The following is a 15,845-nucleotide window of genomic DNA, read 5'->3' on the forward strand; positions in this document are numbered from 1 at the left end:
CCTTTTTCTTGCCTTCGATAATGTCCATTATTCTTATGTTTCCGCTCCTGGTGGCATCAGCTAGTGCTTGTGTTTCTCTTTCATTATTTTTCATTCTTCCATTTCTCTCTTCTTCCTTCTGATTTATTTCTAAATTTCTGTCTTCAATATCACTGATCCTTTCCTCCATAGTTTGACTTGATTTTCCAAGCCTGCTATTTCATTTTTCATCTCTTTCAGTGTGTTCGTCATCTCTAGAAGTTCTATTTGGTTCTTTTTGAGAGTTTCAATCTCCTTGCTCTGCTGATCTTTTTTTTTTTTTAATTCCTGAAATTGTTGATATGAATTATTTTGCATCTCCTGAAGTCTGTCACTTAAGTTGCATATTTCTATGTCTGTAAGCTTATTTTCTCAAGATTTTTCTCTGTTTTTCTGAGATGCCTTGTCACCTTGGTTGTTCATGGTATTTAATGGATTACTCTGCCTGTGCATTAATGGAAGTGTACTCTGCCTTTTTTCCAGAATGAAGGTTTATTATATTAAAGGTCTCTCTTTAGCCTGCTGCAAAGAAGGCATTTTTCTTTCAGTTTCCAGTAGGTGGCATCTAAGCCTCTTGGATCCCTGCTTTATATAAAGCCTAAATAATGCCTTTTTAAATTTTCTTGTAGCTATTTAATCACGCTCGCTACCCTCAGTTTCAGTCCCTGTCAGTGTCAGCGACAGTCTTGGCAGCGTTTGCTCAGATTCCTTTGTGGCTCCGCAGTGATCAATCTTGGAGGGTATGGGGGGAAGAGGCCCTCTGGGTTGGGAGTTGAGAGCTGTGGTTGAGCCTTGGATTTTCAGCCTTGGCTGGTAAAAATCAGCTGTTGTTTCTCTGTGGTCCCGTCCTGCTTCTCTGCTTTCTGCTGCTGGCAGGCTGTGGGGAGCTCACAGCTTTCCCAGGCAGGGCTGTTCAGGGAACTCGCCACTCTTTCTCCTTTCCCCCTCCTCCTACAGGGAGCTGCGGGCTGTGAAAGGCAACTTCTTTATTTCTTCCAGTCCACCGCCTGACACCTGGGGTTCTGATCTGTGGTAGCTTTTATGCACAGATCCCACGCTCAGACTTGCTCGTGTTCAGTTTTAGATGTTCACCTTATTGTTGTTTCAAGGGGAGAGATCTGAGGACGTCTCTCACTCCGCCACGTTTTTCACATTAGCCATAATTTTTCTTCTTAAAGGAGTTCCTCCAAAATTTCCTCTAATACTGACTTGGTGTTGACAAATTCCTTTAGCTTATTTTAGTCTGGGTAGCTCTTTATCTGTCCTTCAACTCTAAATGATGGCTGTCCTGGGTAAAGTATTCTTGGTTGTAGATCCTGGGTTTTCATCACTTTGAATATTTGCGCCAAGCCCTTCTGTCCTGCAAAGTTTCTTTTGAGAAATCACCTGCCAGTCTTATTGGTGCTCCCTTGTAGATAACTTTTCTCTGCTTTTCTCTTGCTGCTTTCAAGACTCTCTCTTTGTATTTAACCTTTGGCATTTTAATTATGATGTGTCTTGGTGTGAGCCTCTTTGGGTTCATCTTTTTTGGGACTCTGAGCTTCTTGGGGTTGTATGTCTCTTTCCTTCACCAGGTTGGGGAAGTTTTCCATCATTATTTCGTCAAATAGATTTTCAACTTCTTGCTCTTCTTCTCCTTCTGGTACCTCTATGATGCAAATGTTACATTTGATGTTATCCCATAAACTCCTTATGTTATCTTCATTATTTTGGATTTTATTTTTCTTGTTGCTGTTCTGATTGGTTGACCTCGGCTTCCCCATCCTCTGTATTGGTGATTTGATCTTCTGCTTCCTCCACTCTGTTGATTCCCTCTGATATAATCTTCATCTCAGATATTGTATTTTTCATTTCTGACTAGTTCCCTTTTATAATTTTCATCTTCATTTTTATATATTTTATCTTTGTTAAAGTTCTCACTGAGTTCATCTACTCTTCCCCTAAGTTCCTTGTGCATCCTTATAACTAGTGTTTTGAACTCTGCATCTAATATGTTGCTTATCTCCATTTTGGTGAATTCTTTTTCTTACGCTTTATTCTCTTGTTTCAAGTGGGACATGTTTTTTTTTTTTTTGTTTTCCCATTTTGATTGCCTCTCTGTTTGTTTCTATGTATTAGGTAGGGTTCCTAAGTCTCCCAGTCTTAGTAGAGTGACTTTATGTAGTAGGTGTCCTGTGGGGCCCCTTGGCATAGACCTGAGAGGTGTCCAGCTGGAGACCAAGTTCAGTCACAGCCTGTGCACTCCAGGGCCACCTGGTAAGAGTCACCAAGTAATCCACATATGGCTAACACCCATGCCGGTCTTATTGGTGCCTCAAAGAGTCAAGTCTAAAACCAAGGCTGGCTGCACTAGTGCAGGGTTTGGGGCTACTCAGCAAGATGTATAGGGCATGCTGAGGCCAGATGCTGTTTCTGTGGGTTTTGTGAGCCTTTGAGAGATTTTATGAAAGTTGCAGCAGGAGCCAAGACAGCCTGTTGTATGGAATAAAATCACTCGAAGTGGCTGGGGTGGGTCCACAAGTTGGGAGAGGTGGGGTCTCAGGGAATCTCCTGAGCGGAGCCACCTGTGTTATCCAGGTTGTCAGCGTTTGCAGGCTGAGAGGGAGGAGGGCTTAACAAAGAAATAATGGCTTCTGCCTGCACCTGTGTCCTGGAGCAAAGCGCCCCTCCAGTCTTTGCCTTGAAGCCTGACAGCTCAGCACCTCCTCATATGTCCCTGGCGCCCCTTGATCAACTGCCCCAATGCTGGAGCTCTGAGTAAGCGAGTCCGTCAGAGAATAAGGCTGGGCATAGGCCCTTTAAGAGGAAGGTTTCCGCTTCCTGCAGCCCTCCATCTCACTCAGCCGCCATCTCAACTGGTTTTCACAGCCAGAGGTTGTGAGGACTTCTCTTCCTGGCACTGAAACCCTGAGCTGGGGAGCCCAGTATGCTCCTGGACCCCTTGCTCCTCAGGTTGAGGAGGGGGCTCTCAGCCAAGATGCCCTCCTGATTGCCACTCGCAGTTGTGGGACTAGGCTGTTCCGCATCTCCACCCCACCTACTGTTTTGAGGCGACCTGTTTGTTATTTAAGGTGACCTAGTTACAGGACTTCTGTTCAGCCAGACCTCTGGTGACTCCGCATATTGATTGCTCTGTAGTTTTGTTATAATTTTGGTGTGGTCGCTAGATGGCCTTTACCTTCTACGCATCTTGAATTTCTGCATATTGATTTTAGAAGGCTAAGCACATTCTGACATAATACTCTTTGTAGAAATATTGTCACTATTTAGAGTCATTTCTTCTAAGTCATAAAATGGTACCTGCATGTCCTACAGGTCCAGATTTACTTTAGAAACTTAAATAACTCCCAAGGTTTGGTTTGCATGCTCAAAAGAACTGGTTTAAAACTGTAGAAACGAAGAGAAAACCATGATAAATTGCCTTTTTTCTTCATTAATGTGTACCTCAAGAGATAGAATATATAGTCTATAATCTTGGGGTTGAGGCTATTTTCTTACCAATTGGTTTTGCTTTTTAGGACCCCCCTGGGTCGTGCAAGAGCATGGCTTCGCTTAGCCCTCATGCAAAAAAAGATGGCTGATTACCTTCGTTGCTTAATTATTCAAAGGGATCTCTTGAGGTTAGTACCATTAGATCATGTTCATTTTCATTTTTCATTTTATTTATAGCCTGTTCTCCAAAAAGGATTGAAGATGTAGTACAAAAGGATTTATAAAATAAAAGGAGGAACAAATGAGTGAGAACAGTGATGGGGACATAACATGGATCAGGAACTAGCCTAAAAAATGAGAACCATAAGCTTTTTATCATCTGATAAGGGAGAAATTTATGTTATATTTCTAAGTTAGTTTCATTTTTGTTAAGCCTAACATACATTTTTTTCTAAATTACAGTTAATTCTGAATAAAAATTTGTAGTGGAATTTGGGGCTTTAATTCAAGAGGTGTCTTTTGAGATCTTGAACATTCACAAACTACTGCTTCAACTGTGTTGTGGGCACTTTTTAAACCATCAGTTTAAATCAAATACCAGATGGTTAAGGCAGACTTTCAAAGCAAGGTAATCATTTCTTAAAGGGAGGGTGGCCATGGTAGTCCCTCCATCCACTCTTGTTCTTTTATTAGAGTACTTTTCTTATGTTCTGGAGAATTTGGTGGTTTTTGGTTTACTTTTGACTCCAGTCTCATTTGTCAAATGAGAATGACTATAGTTTAAGCTCCTGTAATTTCTCAATAATATTCTGAAGGCTAATTAAAATGATTAAGTAATATACATGGGACTTCCTGAGGAAGTCATGAGACATTGCTAACTAGTTCTTTAAACTGTCAAGTATTAGTTTTTAAACTATTCAGTCTCTTTCACAAGTCTCTTATTTGAACATTTTTTAGACTATAGATACCCGTGTCTTTTATTGATGATTTTCTACTAAGAACACTTGCAATACACATATCAAATGCACTGACTTGAACATGGGTTTTGAAATGTTTCATATGTTCATTTCCTCACCTTAGTCTGTATCCCAAGGGTCTTAATAAATCCTAGAATTGAAAATTCAGCTCTAATAAGTATTATAATCAGAGCAGCAACAGTTACTATGTCTCTGAAAGTCACAAACATTCTGGCCTCAGTGATGCCTCTTTTTCTTTGGATCTCTCTTTGCATCTCTTTTCTCTCATTCAAAATTCCTTTTCTTTTATCTCCTTTAGTCTCTGTCTTTTATGTTTTCTGTGTAAACATTTAAATTTCAAAATTTTTAAGCTATTCACATATAGAAAGGCTAATTTGAAGATACTTGATTTATATTGGTTCTGTGTTTGTGATAAGGTGGTGAGATTTTAAATTTCAGTTTTTGAAATTTATGACTTAAGGTTATTATTTTAATTTTTACAGTGAATTCTATGAGTATCATGCACTGATGATGGAAGAAGAAGGAGCAGTAATTGTTGGGCTGTTGGTTGGCCTAAATGTGATAGATGCTAATCTGTGTGTAAAGGGAGAGGATTTAGACTCACAGGTAAGTGAAAGTTACTAGTACCAAATACAGAGTGCTTTCAGTTTGCACTGTTCCTCTTTGATGCAAGTATTACTCTAAGTTGTAAAAAGTACTGTTATACAGTAAAGAAAAATTAATGAAATTCGGTTGCATATTAAAGGTACTTATGATATTTCTCCCCTTTAAATAAAAATAACTTTATTTAATTCAGGTCGGAGTGATTGATTTTTCCATGTATTTAAAGAATGAAGAAGATATTGGAAATAAAGAAAGGTATGATTTTTCATAAGTTATTTCACAGGTTGTATTTGTTTTATACAGCTCTTTACAAATCATTATGAGGTCCATCTATTAACAATGTGGTTTTTATTTCCTTTATTTGTGTGTAATTCCTGCTTTGTTTAATTTTCACTTCCATTTACAAGCTTTACAAAGCAAAAACCACTTAGAAAGAGGGTTTCAGATGAAGTACGGCTTCAGTCATATCTGTAGTTACTGAGATCCATTTTAATAGTTAGCTGTGTTTTTTTCCTTTTTTTAAAAATTAATTTATTTTTTAAATAATTTAAAAATTTTTCAGTTCCAGTTGGCATACAATATTACATTAGTTTCAGGTGTACAACATGGCGCTTAGACATTTATATAACTTAAGAAGCAATCATTTCAATAAATCTAGAACCCATCTGTCACCATACATAGTTATTAGAATATTATTGACTGTATTCTTTATGCTATACTTTACATCCCCATGACTATTTTGTAACTACCTATTTGTATTTCTTAATCCCTTTCCCTTTTTCACCCACCCTCCTAGTTAGCTGTGTTTTGCCATAAAAGGGATGAAAACTTATTATTTACCAGATTATATATGCTGGTTTATTTCAAGATCTAATTATGTTTAAAATATACTTATTCCTACTACTAAAAAGAAAGGATAATTATGTGATGGAGGTGCTAATTATTGCTGTAATAGCAATCACATCATAATATATAAATATCAAGTTAACATGTTATATGCTTTAAGTTTGCAGTGTTATATGTCAAATATGTTTTTTAAAAATCATACTGATAAAAATTTAAATATACTAATGGTACTGTTAAGTCTAGTATTAACAAGTAATTTATTTAAGAAAGCCTATAGTTATTTAGTACGCAGCTTACTGCTATATGATTGTATTCTTTAATTTTATTTTAAAGGCAAGGCAATGTTGTTTTACCATTATGGTTTTACAGCAGTTTTAGATGATTTAGACATTATTTTTGGCACCCAATAAATACATTTCCAACTAACACAAAACTCCTTTTCCCCCCTTATAGGAATGTTCAAATTACTGCCATATTAGACCAGAAGAATTATGTTGAAGAATTAAATAGACAACTGAAGTAAGTATTATAGATACTTGGATACTTAGTAGATTTTTGATTGTTGTCTTAGAGTTCCCTCCTTCATGTCAGCTTAACCCTATTCTTTTTATGCATATTTGAGAAAGGGTTGAGGGATTAGAGTGGAAACTAAGAATATAGAGAATTATTGGAGATAATTCATTTTTAGTAGAAAATGAGTCAGATTTTTAAATAGAATCTTGGGAGAATTTAAAAATAGAATTTCAAACTTATCCCTGTACCCTTGAGAGAAAAGGCTAGATAGAGTAGAAGTTTCTATATTAATGAGATATATTAATTTTTTGGTACAATCTTCAAAATCCAATGTGTATTTTACACTTACATCACATTTCAATTTAGACTAGTCACCTTGTAAGTGATTATTAGTAGCCACATGCAGCTTATGGCCACCATACTATATAACACAGGTATAGTGAGTAATATTTGTACATAGTTAGAAATGGACTGTTCTTAATTAAAATGAATAATTAGCAAAATTATTCTGGATAATAGGATTAGGAATAATTTTTATTTAAACGCTTCTGTATTTTCTGAATTTCACTCAATAAACATGTTTTACAGTCACGAAATACAATTAAACAATTTCCCCCTGTAGAATAAGAAACTAATAAGCTGCATTTGGCTTTCTTTAAGTTGGGAGAGGTAGGAAAGATCTTATATCAGTGTTTTTTCCCCCTAAGTCATGAAATTTTAATAATAGATATCATGGGAAAAATATGTGTATATATGTGTATTTCGTAATTTGTATTTCTGAGATTTTCTAAGAGCAAACTCGTATTGCTTATTTAATTTAAAACTTTTATTCAATTTTTGGGAATAGGTAATATATTCCCATGGTTCGAACTTCAAAAAGAACATTAAATGAAAAGTCTTCCTCTTCCCTGATCTCCAACCATCTGGTTTCTCTCTTGGGGAGTAATTAATACACTAGGTTCTGATGTGTGCCTCCAAGGTACTTGATGCAAATAGACAAGAACATGCATATATTTTCTTATATTTCTCACCTTCCCCTAGTTCTTTACACTTAAGGTACATTTTTTACACTACTCTGTACTTTACAATTTTACTCAGCAGTTTATCTTAGAGTCTATTTTATTCACTTCAAAAGAGCATTCTCTTTTAAATTATGGATGTGTGACTCACAGCAATACTAGTGCCTTTTGTATATTTTATATATTAAAAATGTTTCATTGTTTTTCTAATTAGAAAGTAGTTCTTGTACATTTAGAATATTTTGAAAGTATAGAACACAGATATAGAAAAAAATAGAACTTACCTATTATCCCTCACTTGAAGAGGGTTTTCAAAAGTGCTTTTTTGATTATTTTCTTGATTCTCACATAAAGGTACGGTGCATATTATGGTCTGATTTTATAGATAAAGAAACCAAAGCTCAGAGAGGTTTTAAAACTTTCAAGATGACACAGAAAGAAGAAAAGCAAGGACTTTAACCTTGGTCTTAGATTCTTAGTTTTGTACTTGTTGTATCTCATCATCAGAATATCCTGGTGCTGTTTGTGAAAAACTCAAGTTGTTCACCTAAGAATGATTATACTTAAATGATTTAACATAAATGGAAAAACATTTTTCTTGTTTCACCAGTAAAACTAAAATGCTTAAAATTGTTTCTGAGGTTGGTATAAAATTTGTTCTATTATAAGTTTTACTGTAATGTATACAGCATATTACATTACAGAAAGTTTGAGATAAAATCAAGCAGGCCTTGAAAATCAGACTCAATAAAATGTACAGTAATGTCTAGTCTTGATTGACTTAAACAAAAATTAAACAAAATGTGTTCATGTGATATTGTCACGGCATTCTCAAATGGAGAGATGGGACACTGAGGCTATAAGCAGGAAGCAGCGCTTATTGATGCCCGCACCAGCTCAGGGGACTCTTATCCAGAAGCTGAGCTCCGATTGTAACATAACAGGCAGTTTTATACAGTCTTGTCATTCCTACACAGCTACAGATGTAAGGAAGAACATTAATTGGTTGGCAAGCTATGAAAAATCTGATGTTAGCCAGAGAGTCCTTGAGGTGGGGGGAGGGCAGTCAGGCACAAACTCGTTTGAGCAGAAATGGTCAGGCAGGATCAGCCTGCCACAGTATAACCTCACTTTTAACTGTACCCTTGAAAGATGGGGTGTTTGCTTAGCTCTAGGCTGACTGGGTACCTGATGTTGGGTATTGCTTATTCATCTTTCTCAAACATGGGTGACTTTGGAGCTCTTTAAAGCTTCATTAAGCCACTTAATTATAAAGTGGATATTTAAAGCTCATCCTTTAAAACATAAATTTAGTTTTAACAGTATTTAGTAATCTTTGTGTGGAATTTCCATTCTCAAATATTATAGGTTAGATGTAAGGAGGACCCGAAGAATATAAAAAATAATCATCAAATGAAATTTTAATAGAAATATTGATTCTTTAGCTATAGTCTTTATTGCTGGCCTAGACAAATCAAGTTTCCCAACTTAATGAAATTTCTCACATGCAAAAATTCAAACAGGGCGGTTGGTGAATGTCCGTCAACATAATGAGTCCAGGATAACATACTTTTTTTTACTTTTGTGAGTTTGTGTGATTTTGAATGAGTTTTTTCTTTATTAATTTCAGCAGCACAGTCAGCAGTCTCCATTCAAGAGTTGACTCATTAGAAAAGTCAAATACAAAGCTGATTGAAGAGGTATTGTCACCCAGCCATGGATAATTGTTTTTCACAGACCTAGTATTTGTGATCTTTTTTCATTTTCATTATGAATGCATTAAGTATACATATACACACACTTATAGACATTTTTATCATTTGATAGACTACTTGTAATATAGTTGGAATTGAGAAGTTCAAGAGAAATCATATTCTCAGGTGAATCTATGAATTGTTTCGAGATACTCAACTTATAGAAATGTGCCTCAAAGATGAAACACATACAAACTCTTCTGTAAATTAACTGTGATTATCATTTTTATATCTGGATGACCTGTATTTAGATAGTAAAATCACCTATAGTTAGAAATTCCTGTCAAAATGATACTGTCTCTCGTTCTGCTATTCAGATTGCCTTTCTTTGCAAGCATGATCATATTCACCCTTTCTCCACCCTCCCATATGTAAAACTTATCCTATGTGTTCCAGTTTCCTGTATTGTAAAAGTGGCTGTCTGATAGTCCCAGAACCAGAAATTTATCTCCGCTCTCTTTTTAATATTATTTGCAAAGCTGATTTTAGATTTTTTTTTTTTAGTCTATCAAACCACAGAATTTTTCTTTCTATTTTTAGAATTAGTAGAGAAAGACATTTGTTATTAGTGCTACAAACCCAATTTTCTATATTAATTAATATGAATATTTCTTTTAAAACTCACCTAATTTTTTTCAGACCAGGGAACACATGATCGTTTGCATGACTGCAGTTAATAATTCATCTGTATTTTGATAGTTTGGGATCATTTGAAAGTTTGATAGAGTGGGACCCTTAAAGAGAATTGCTCACTGGTTTGTGCCTCTTCTTGGCCTTAGGCACACTGTGAAGCTCAAGTTTTATTCTAGACAAAGAGTTCAGAAATTTATTTGCAAGCCAACATTAGGGAGTAGTCTTTGCTTTCTTTTCCTAGGCTTCTTTTCATTCTGGGCCTCAGAGCCAAAGCTGCTTAGTTATTTATGTTTCTCTGATGAAGATAGCTGTCTCATATTTGTGATGGTCACTCAGTGTACCCAGGTTCCACAGGATGTCCTTCCTATTTGGTTATCATGAATGTCTGTTAGAGTTTCAATGATAACATAGCCTTTTTTTCTTATTGATGTTTCTATCTTTACACAAATCTTTATAGTCATATTGTTTAATGCATAATTCTTTATATGCTTATTTTGGCACTTTGTATTCAGGACACATTATTAAGTTAGATAAACGTAATAATATATTTCGACTAACAAAAAGAAATAGAAATCAGTGTAATTTCTTTAATTAGTATCTTAGGGTAATAGGAACACATTTTTCTTGTGAAAGTTTTTGTAGGTATGAGAGACATTTTACTAGTTTTAGGATTTTATTTTCTATTTGTAGTCATGAATGTAACCTGTAAAGAAAGTATAAAGTTGATAAAATCTTTTTTTCTTACCGCTGTTTCATAATTTTCAGTTAGCAATAGCAAAGAATAATATTATTAAACTCCAAGAGGAAAATCATCAATTACGAAGTGAAAATAAATTGATTTTAATGAAAACACAGCAGCAACTAGAAGTAAGTATACACTGATTACAGGCTGTATTGTGTCAGATTGTTTTGGGGACTCTTGTGGAGGCTTGGTATTTCTATGCTATATTAATAGTAGATATTATAGAATAAAAAGTTTTGTTTTCTTCCTAGGTTACCAAAGTGGATGTGGAAACTGAGCTTCAAACATATAAGCATTCTCGGCAGGGGCTAGATGAAATGTACAATGAAGCCAGAAGGCAGCTTCGAGATGAATCTCAGTTACGACAGGTAGGTTGCATTAAAGTTATATGAACTAATAATGATAATTAATAATAATAAATTTACCCTTAAGCAAGCACCACTTAAATCTTTTTCAGCCTTGTTAGTAATTCTTTTCTTGCTTGGGGCATGTTTGCCCTCGCTAATGTCAGAGACCAGTCAGAGAGGGAGGACCAGAGCAGCTCAGAATGAGCCAGTTCTTACTGTGACAAGCGTGCGTGCGCTCCCAACAAGTCCCGGGGCTCCCAAGGTAGGGCTGCTCCGACTAGGGCAGCCTACCTCCCGGCCAAAAAGGGTACCCGACTCGTCTTCTGGAGTGTCTAGCCCGGTGCCTCCTCCTCGGTGACCCCGAGCCCCAGGTCCCGGAGCAGTACGAAGCTCCCTTACATGTCCATTGACAGGAGAGCCCATGCTCGAGAAAGAGTCAGCGGGTGAGTGGTAGTAGGACAGACTGTGTCCGGCTGGGGAGGCGTTGCTGCCCCCGGGAAGAGGACGCCTTGTAGTTGGCCTCGAAGCCAGAGAACTTCACGGTGGTGGTTAGTTAAAGCTGGGGCGAGGGGCTGAGGGACGGAGGCAGGAGCCATGGGCCAGAGCCGGGTAGGAAGGAGCTCGGTCACTGCTTGCTCACGCTGCCGCTGGCTCTGTCTTCACTGCTTGGCTGCTTGCTACAGATATGTTTGGAGAACGAGGAGCCGCAGCCACTGCTTTTATAACAGCATTTTTATGAATGAGACCAAAGCCGTCACGGCGCAACCATTGAGGCACTGGAGGGGTGGCCCACAAGCCTGGATACCTCCGTGGCCTCCTTGCGGCCTCTGCTGCCCTCGCAGCCCCCTGTCCACCCTCTCGTGTTTCTTTGTCTTGTGAGCATTTACCAATCTGAGTCTTAAGGGTGTTGCAGACCTCCAAGGATGAGGGACTGCAGGGATGGCTTCCCCCACGACCGCAGCGACCAGCGTGGAAGCCTGATGCAAACCTAATGTGGACATCCTGTGAAAAGAAGGGAGGGATTGGCGGGAACTGCTTGTGGGTTGCAGCCAACACCCAGGGTGAGGGCGGGGGCGGGGGCGGGGGCGCCTTGGCCAGGGAAGGGAGGCAGGAAAGGAACAGAATGTGATTCGCACCTGGTTCGATGGGGACCCTTGTTCCCGCGATGGGGGTAATTGGGTGGGGGCACGTTTTTACCAGTATACAGAAACCAAGGAACAGTTCTGAGACTCGGGTATAGAAGAACAGGTATACAGCCCCCCCGAGGGTTTAAGCCTCAGCTGCGAAGGAATGCGCCTCCCTCTGTGAAGGAATGTGCCTCCGCCCATTTCCAATTCTAGCAGATTCTGTGCAAACTGAGGAAGCAGACCCTCACGCTCTCGCCTCGAGCCCCGGCCTCGAGCAATACTAGGACTATTATTGCGTTTGGAAGCAGAAAGTCGAGGGATCCAAAATAAGAGGAAATCATAACCGACTTTATCTACGATGCTAGGTGTTTTCGATTCATTTGTTTTGTTTGTGTTTAAGGAAAAAGGCGCATTTTTTCTCGATCATATATGGGGATATTAGCGTTACTGTCAGATCCCTGAGACACTAGCCAATTCTCACTTCATAATCCCCTCAACTTTATGCTCCCATTTGTATCATTGTTTTTTAAACTATTACAATCTGTGAAATGAGTGAATTGTGATCATTACAAAAAATTAAATAGAATGATGTTTTCAAATGTTAGTAGAATCATTTAAAATTAACTTATTTTTTACCCTTTAAAATTGTGAAATATACCTACAGAAAAATATAAATGGATTATAATGTAAATACCTGTGTAACTCCCACTCAGATCAGGAAGAAAGTATTGCCAGACTTTTCATCCCTTTTGCTGTTCATGTTTAATATTGGAAAGTTCTTTTCCCTCCTGATGCAAAATTCTTTACAGGAAGAAATTAAAACAGCAAAATGGGATTTTTGACTTATCTTCGGCTTTTATTTGTACAGAGTGCTTCATTTTTTTTTTTTTTTTTTTGCTTTAGGAAAATTATACTGCGTTTATAAGCCATTAACATACTTCATTATCAAACCAGCAGAATAATGATAACATAATTTAGAAAACGCTTTCACTTTAGCAAAGTATGCATTTGAAAATATTTAGAATGTTGTTAGAGGGTGTGGTTGATTGCTTTTAGTGGGGCTTATAACTCAAAGAGTAGTCTACATATTGAATAGAAACTCTTTCTTTGTCTCATTATTAACTGTTGTGTATCTGATTTTGACATCCTGAAGTGACATGTGAATTGATATGTTGAAATTGTAGGATGTGGAAAATGAGCTAGCTGTACAAGTTAGTATGAAACATGAGATTGAACTTGCCATGAAATTGTTGGAGAAAGATATCCATGAGAAACAAGATACCCTGATAGGCCTTCGACAACAGCTAGAGGAAGTTAAAGCAATTAATATAGAGATGTATCAAAAATTGCAGGTAAGGAACATTCTTAAATTCTTGTAATTCCTTGTTATATAAATTGAAAGTGAATATTTGTATAAACAAATTTTTAAGAGATGAACCTATTTTAGCTGTCATATTGGTAATAAAAAAGCAGTGACTTTTTTTTTCTAAATGGAAGCTTAAAAAATGTAGCAATGAAAAAGGTATCAAAGAACAAACAAAATCACTTATCTGAATTTGTTAATGCTGATAGTTTAACAGTATAAAGATTAAATATTCGGGGAACACTCAGGCTAAACATGCAAGATATTTTTGTGAACTTCTTTATACAGTATAGTCCTGAGAAAGATCTAATTTTGATTGAAATGCTTTACTATAATAATTATGAATTTCCTAATAAAACGTTATTTTTGTTAAATAGACTGCTTGCCAAAAGCCCTTTATAATTTAATTTGAAAAATCGCATATCTTATGAAAGTTTATTCGATGTCTTCCAAACACATTGAAGACTGAGTGGTGTTTTTCTTTTATATATTTTAAATGAAGACTAGTAGTACTACTGCTTTATATCATAGGAGTATTTTAACCTACAAATTAACTCTGCTCATTTTAAAGTAATAATCCCATAGCAAAATGGTATACAAAATTTATAAATATTCAGGTTTAAAAATCAGATCACTATAGCTTTTGTGTTTTTATAAATAGGGTTCCGAAGATGGTTTGAAAGAAAAAAATGAAATAATTGCCCGACTAGAGGAAAAAACCAATAATATTACTGTAGCCATGAGGCAGTTGGAACAGAGGTACAGCATTTCCAGTCTTAGCTTCTTTTTTTCCTCCCCGCTCCCTCTTTTCTTTATCCAACTCTGATACCTGCCACAAAAACCATTAGGAAAATTTAGATTAGGACATCGTTTTTTTAAGCCCAGCAGAATTTTGCCTTTTTTTGTTTTGGTCGTTGCATGGAATCAAGTTGCTTTATATTAGGCCGATTCATTTGAACTTGCCATTTTATAGATTTTTTAAAAAGGCCTAATATCAGCAATTTCATGTGGCTCATTCTCTTATGTTACATAGAACAAATGCACAAATAAAAACCTCAAAAAAGTGAAAAACGAACTAAATCCATGGTGGAATTATCTCTAATTGATTTCCATGCATATTGATTGCCATTTACTTTGTCATTCACCATCTCTTTTATCTGAAGTCAGGCTTTCTGAGTTAGCAGTTTAATTGTTTCTTGAGCTAGGACCCTCAGCTCAACCCAAGAAATAATTTTGTTTAAATTGAATTGTTTTATATTGGCATTTTTCACTTTTATTGTTGGAAAATGTAATGTATTTCCATTGACCTGTCATGTTGGTGTCAACATATGTCTTATCATTGCTTTCTTTGAATCTACTTATGAAAACATAACTATTAATGGTTTATTGACATGAATATTCTTTTATTGACATCCTCTTTCTTCTTTTTTCTTTTTTGTTTCTTTATCCCCATTTTTACATTTTGGACATCTTTATTACCTTTTTCTGTCTTTGATTTCTGTCCATTCCATTATGAAGTGACAGTGATTTGTTAACTCAAACTAGGACAATTGCAATGTCATTGGTGAAATGTGCCAGCAGTGACACTCAGGACCAGTACAAGCTGGTCAAAGATATATCTTTCTGAAAAACACTTGTATTTAAACAGACTAAAAGAGAATCAAAAATTTTATAATATATTAAATAGAAAAGAATTTATGCTATTAAGTATTCTAAAAGGGTAATTAGGAACCCTGTACACTTCTTGATCAGCTGCTGTGGTAATATACTGCCATAAAGCAGAGCGGGTGCACTTGGATTTCCCAAAACACATCCCTAAAACGTTGTGCACAATGGCTGATTTGAGTATTGACCTTTGGAGGTCAGGATTTTCAAACGCAGTTTTACCTTTTAAGCTACTTTTTGATGGAAAATATAAAAATTGTTTAAAAATAAGTTAAACTTTGGTTTCACAATGTGTTGGCACAGATTTTTTTCCGCCATAAGTCCAATCTTTGCCTAATGGCTCTTTTACTGATTTTAAAATCTGTTTTAAAATAGTTTATAACCCAGATTGGCCATCATCTTATGCTTTAGCACTTCAAGTTTCTAGTTCCCCTTAGCCCTATTCTATGATAGCACAACTTCAAGGCCTACCTCACTCACTTTGACTTTTATTTTAGTTTTTGTAGCATTAGAGAAAAGCTTGGGCCTCCCATTCCCCCACCTTAATATTTTAAATTTAAGTTTAGATTTAGAGATAACTTGAATGTTACTCTCTTTTCCTTGAAAGTGGAATTTATACTTCTGAAATGTGTGGGGGTTGCCCCATTGGTATGGTTTTAAGGAAGAAAAGAAGAGGCAATTTTTTTGGTTAGTTGAATAGAAATTTCTCTTATGATTCTCTATAAGGAATTGATGTCCCTTGAATACTTGGGAGGTGTTTCTTATAAAAACATTGAAGTTAAATCTAAAAAATCCTAGATGACTGT

The 15,845-nt window shown here is 36.4% G+C and overlaps 1 protein-coding gene across 1 annotated transcript in view; it reads left to right on the forward strand.

Moving 5' to 3' along the window:
- RUFY2 (RUN and FYVE domain containing 2) overlaps positions 1-15,845 on the forward strand; it is a 43,731-nt gene that overhangs the window by 11,360 nt on the left and 16,526 nt on the right. The window contains 9 exon segments of the mRNA XM_006915574.2: positions 3,537-3,638; positions 4,910-5,033; positions 5,224-5,285; positions 6,330-6,395; positions 9,039-9,108; positions 10,561-10,662; positions 10,789-10,905; positions 13,196-13,363; positions 14,036-14,133. Of these exon segments, the coding sequence (XP_006915636.2) occupies positions 3,537-3,638; positions 4,910-5,033; positions 5,224-5,285; positions 6,330-6,395; positions 9,039-9,108; positions 10,561-10,662; positions 10,789-10,905; positions 13,196-13,363; positions 14,036-14,133 (909 nt within the window).

This window comes from Pteropus alecto, unplaced genomic scaffold, assembly GCF_000325575.1.
Source record: "Pteropus alecto unplaced genomic scaffold, ASM32557v1 scaffold155, whole genome shotgun sequence".
Classification (NCBI taxonomy): Eukaryota; Metazoa; Chordata; class Mammalia; order Chiroptera; family Pteropodidae; genus Pteropus; species Pteropus alecto.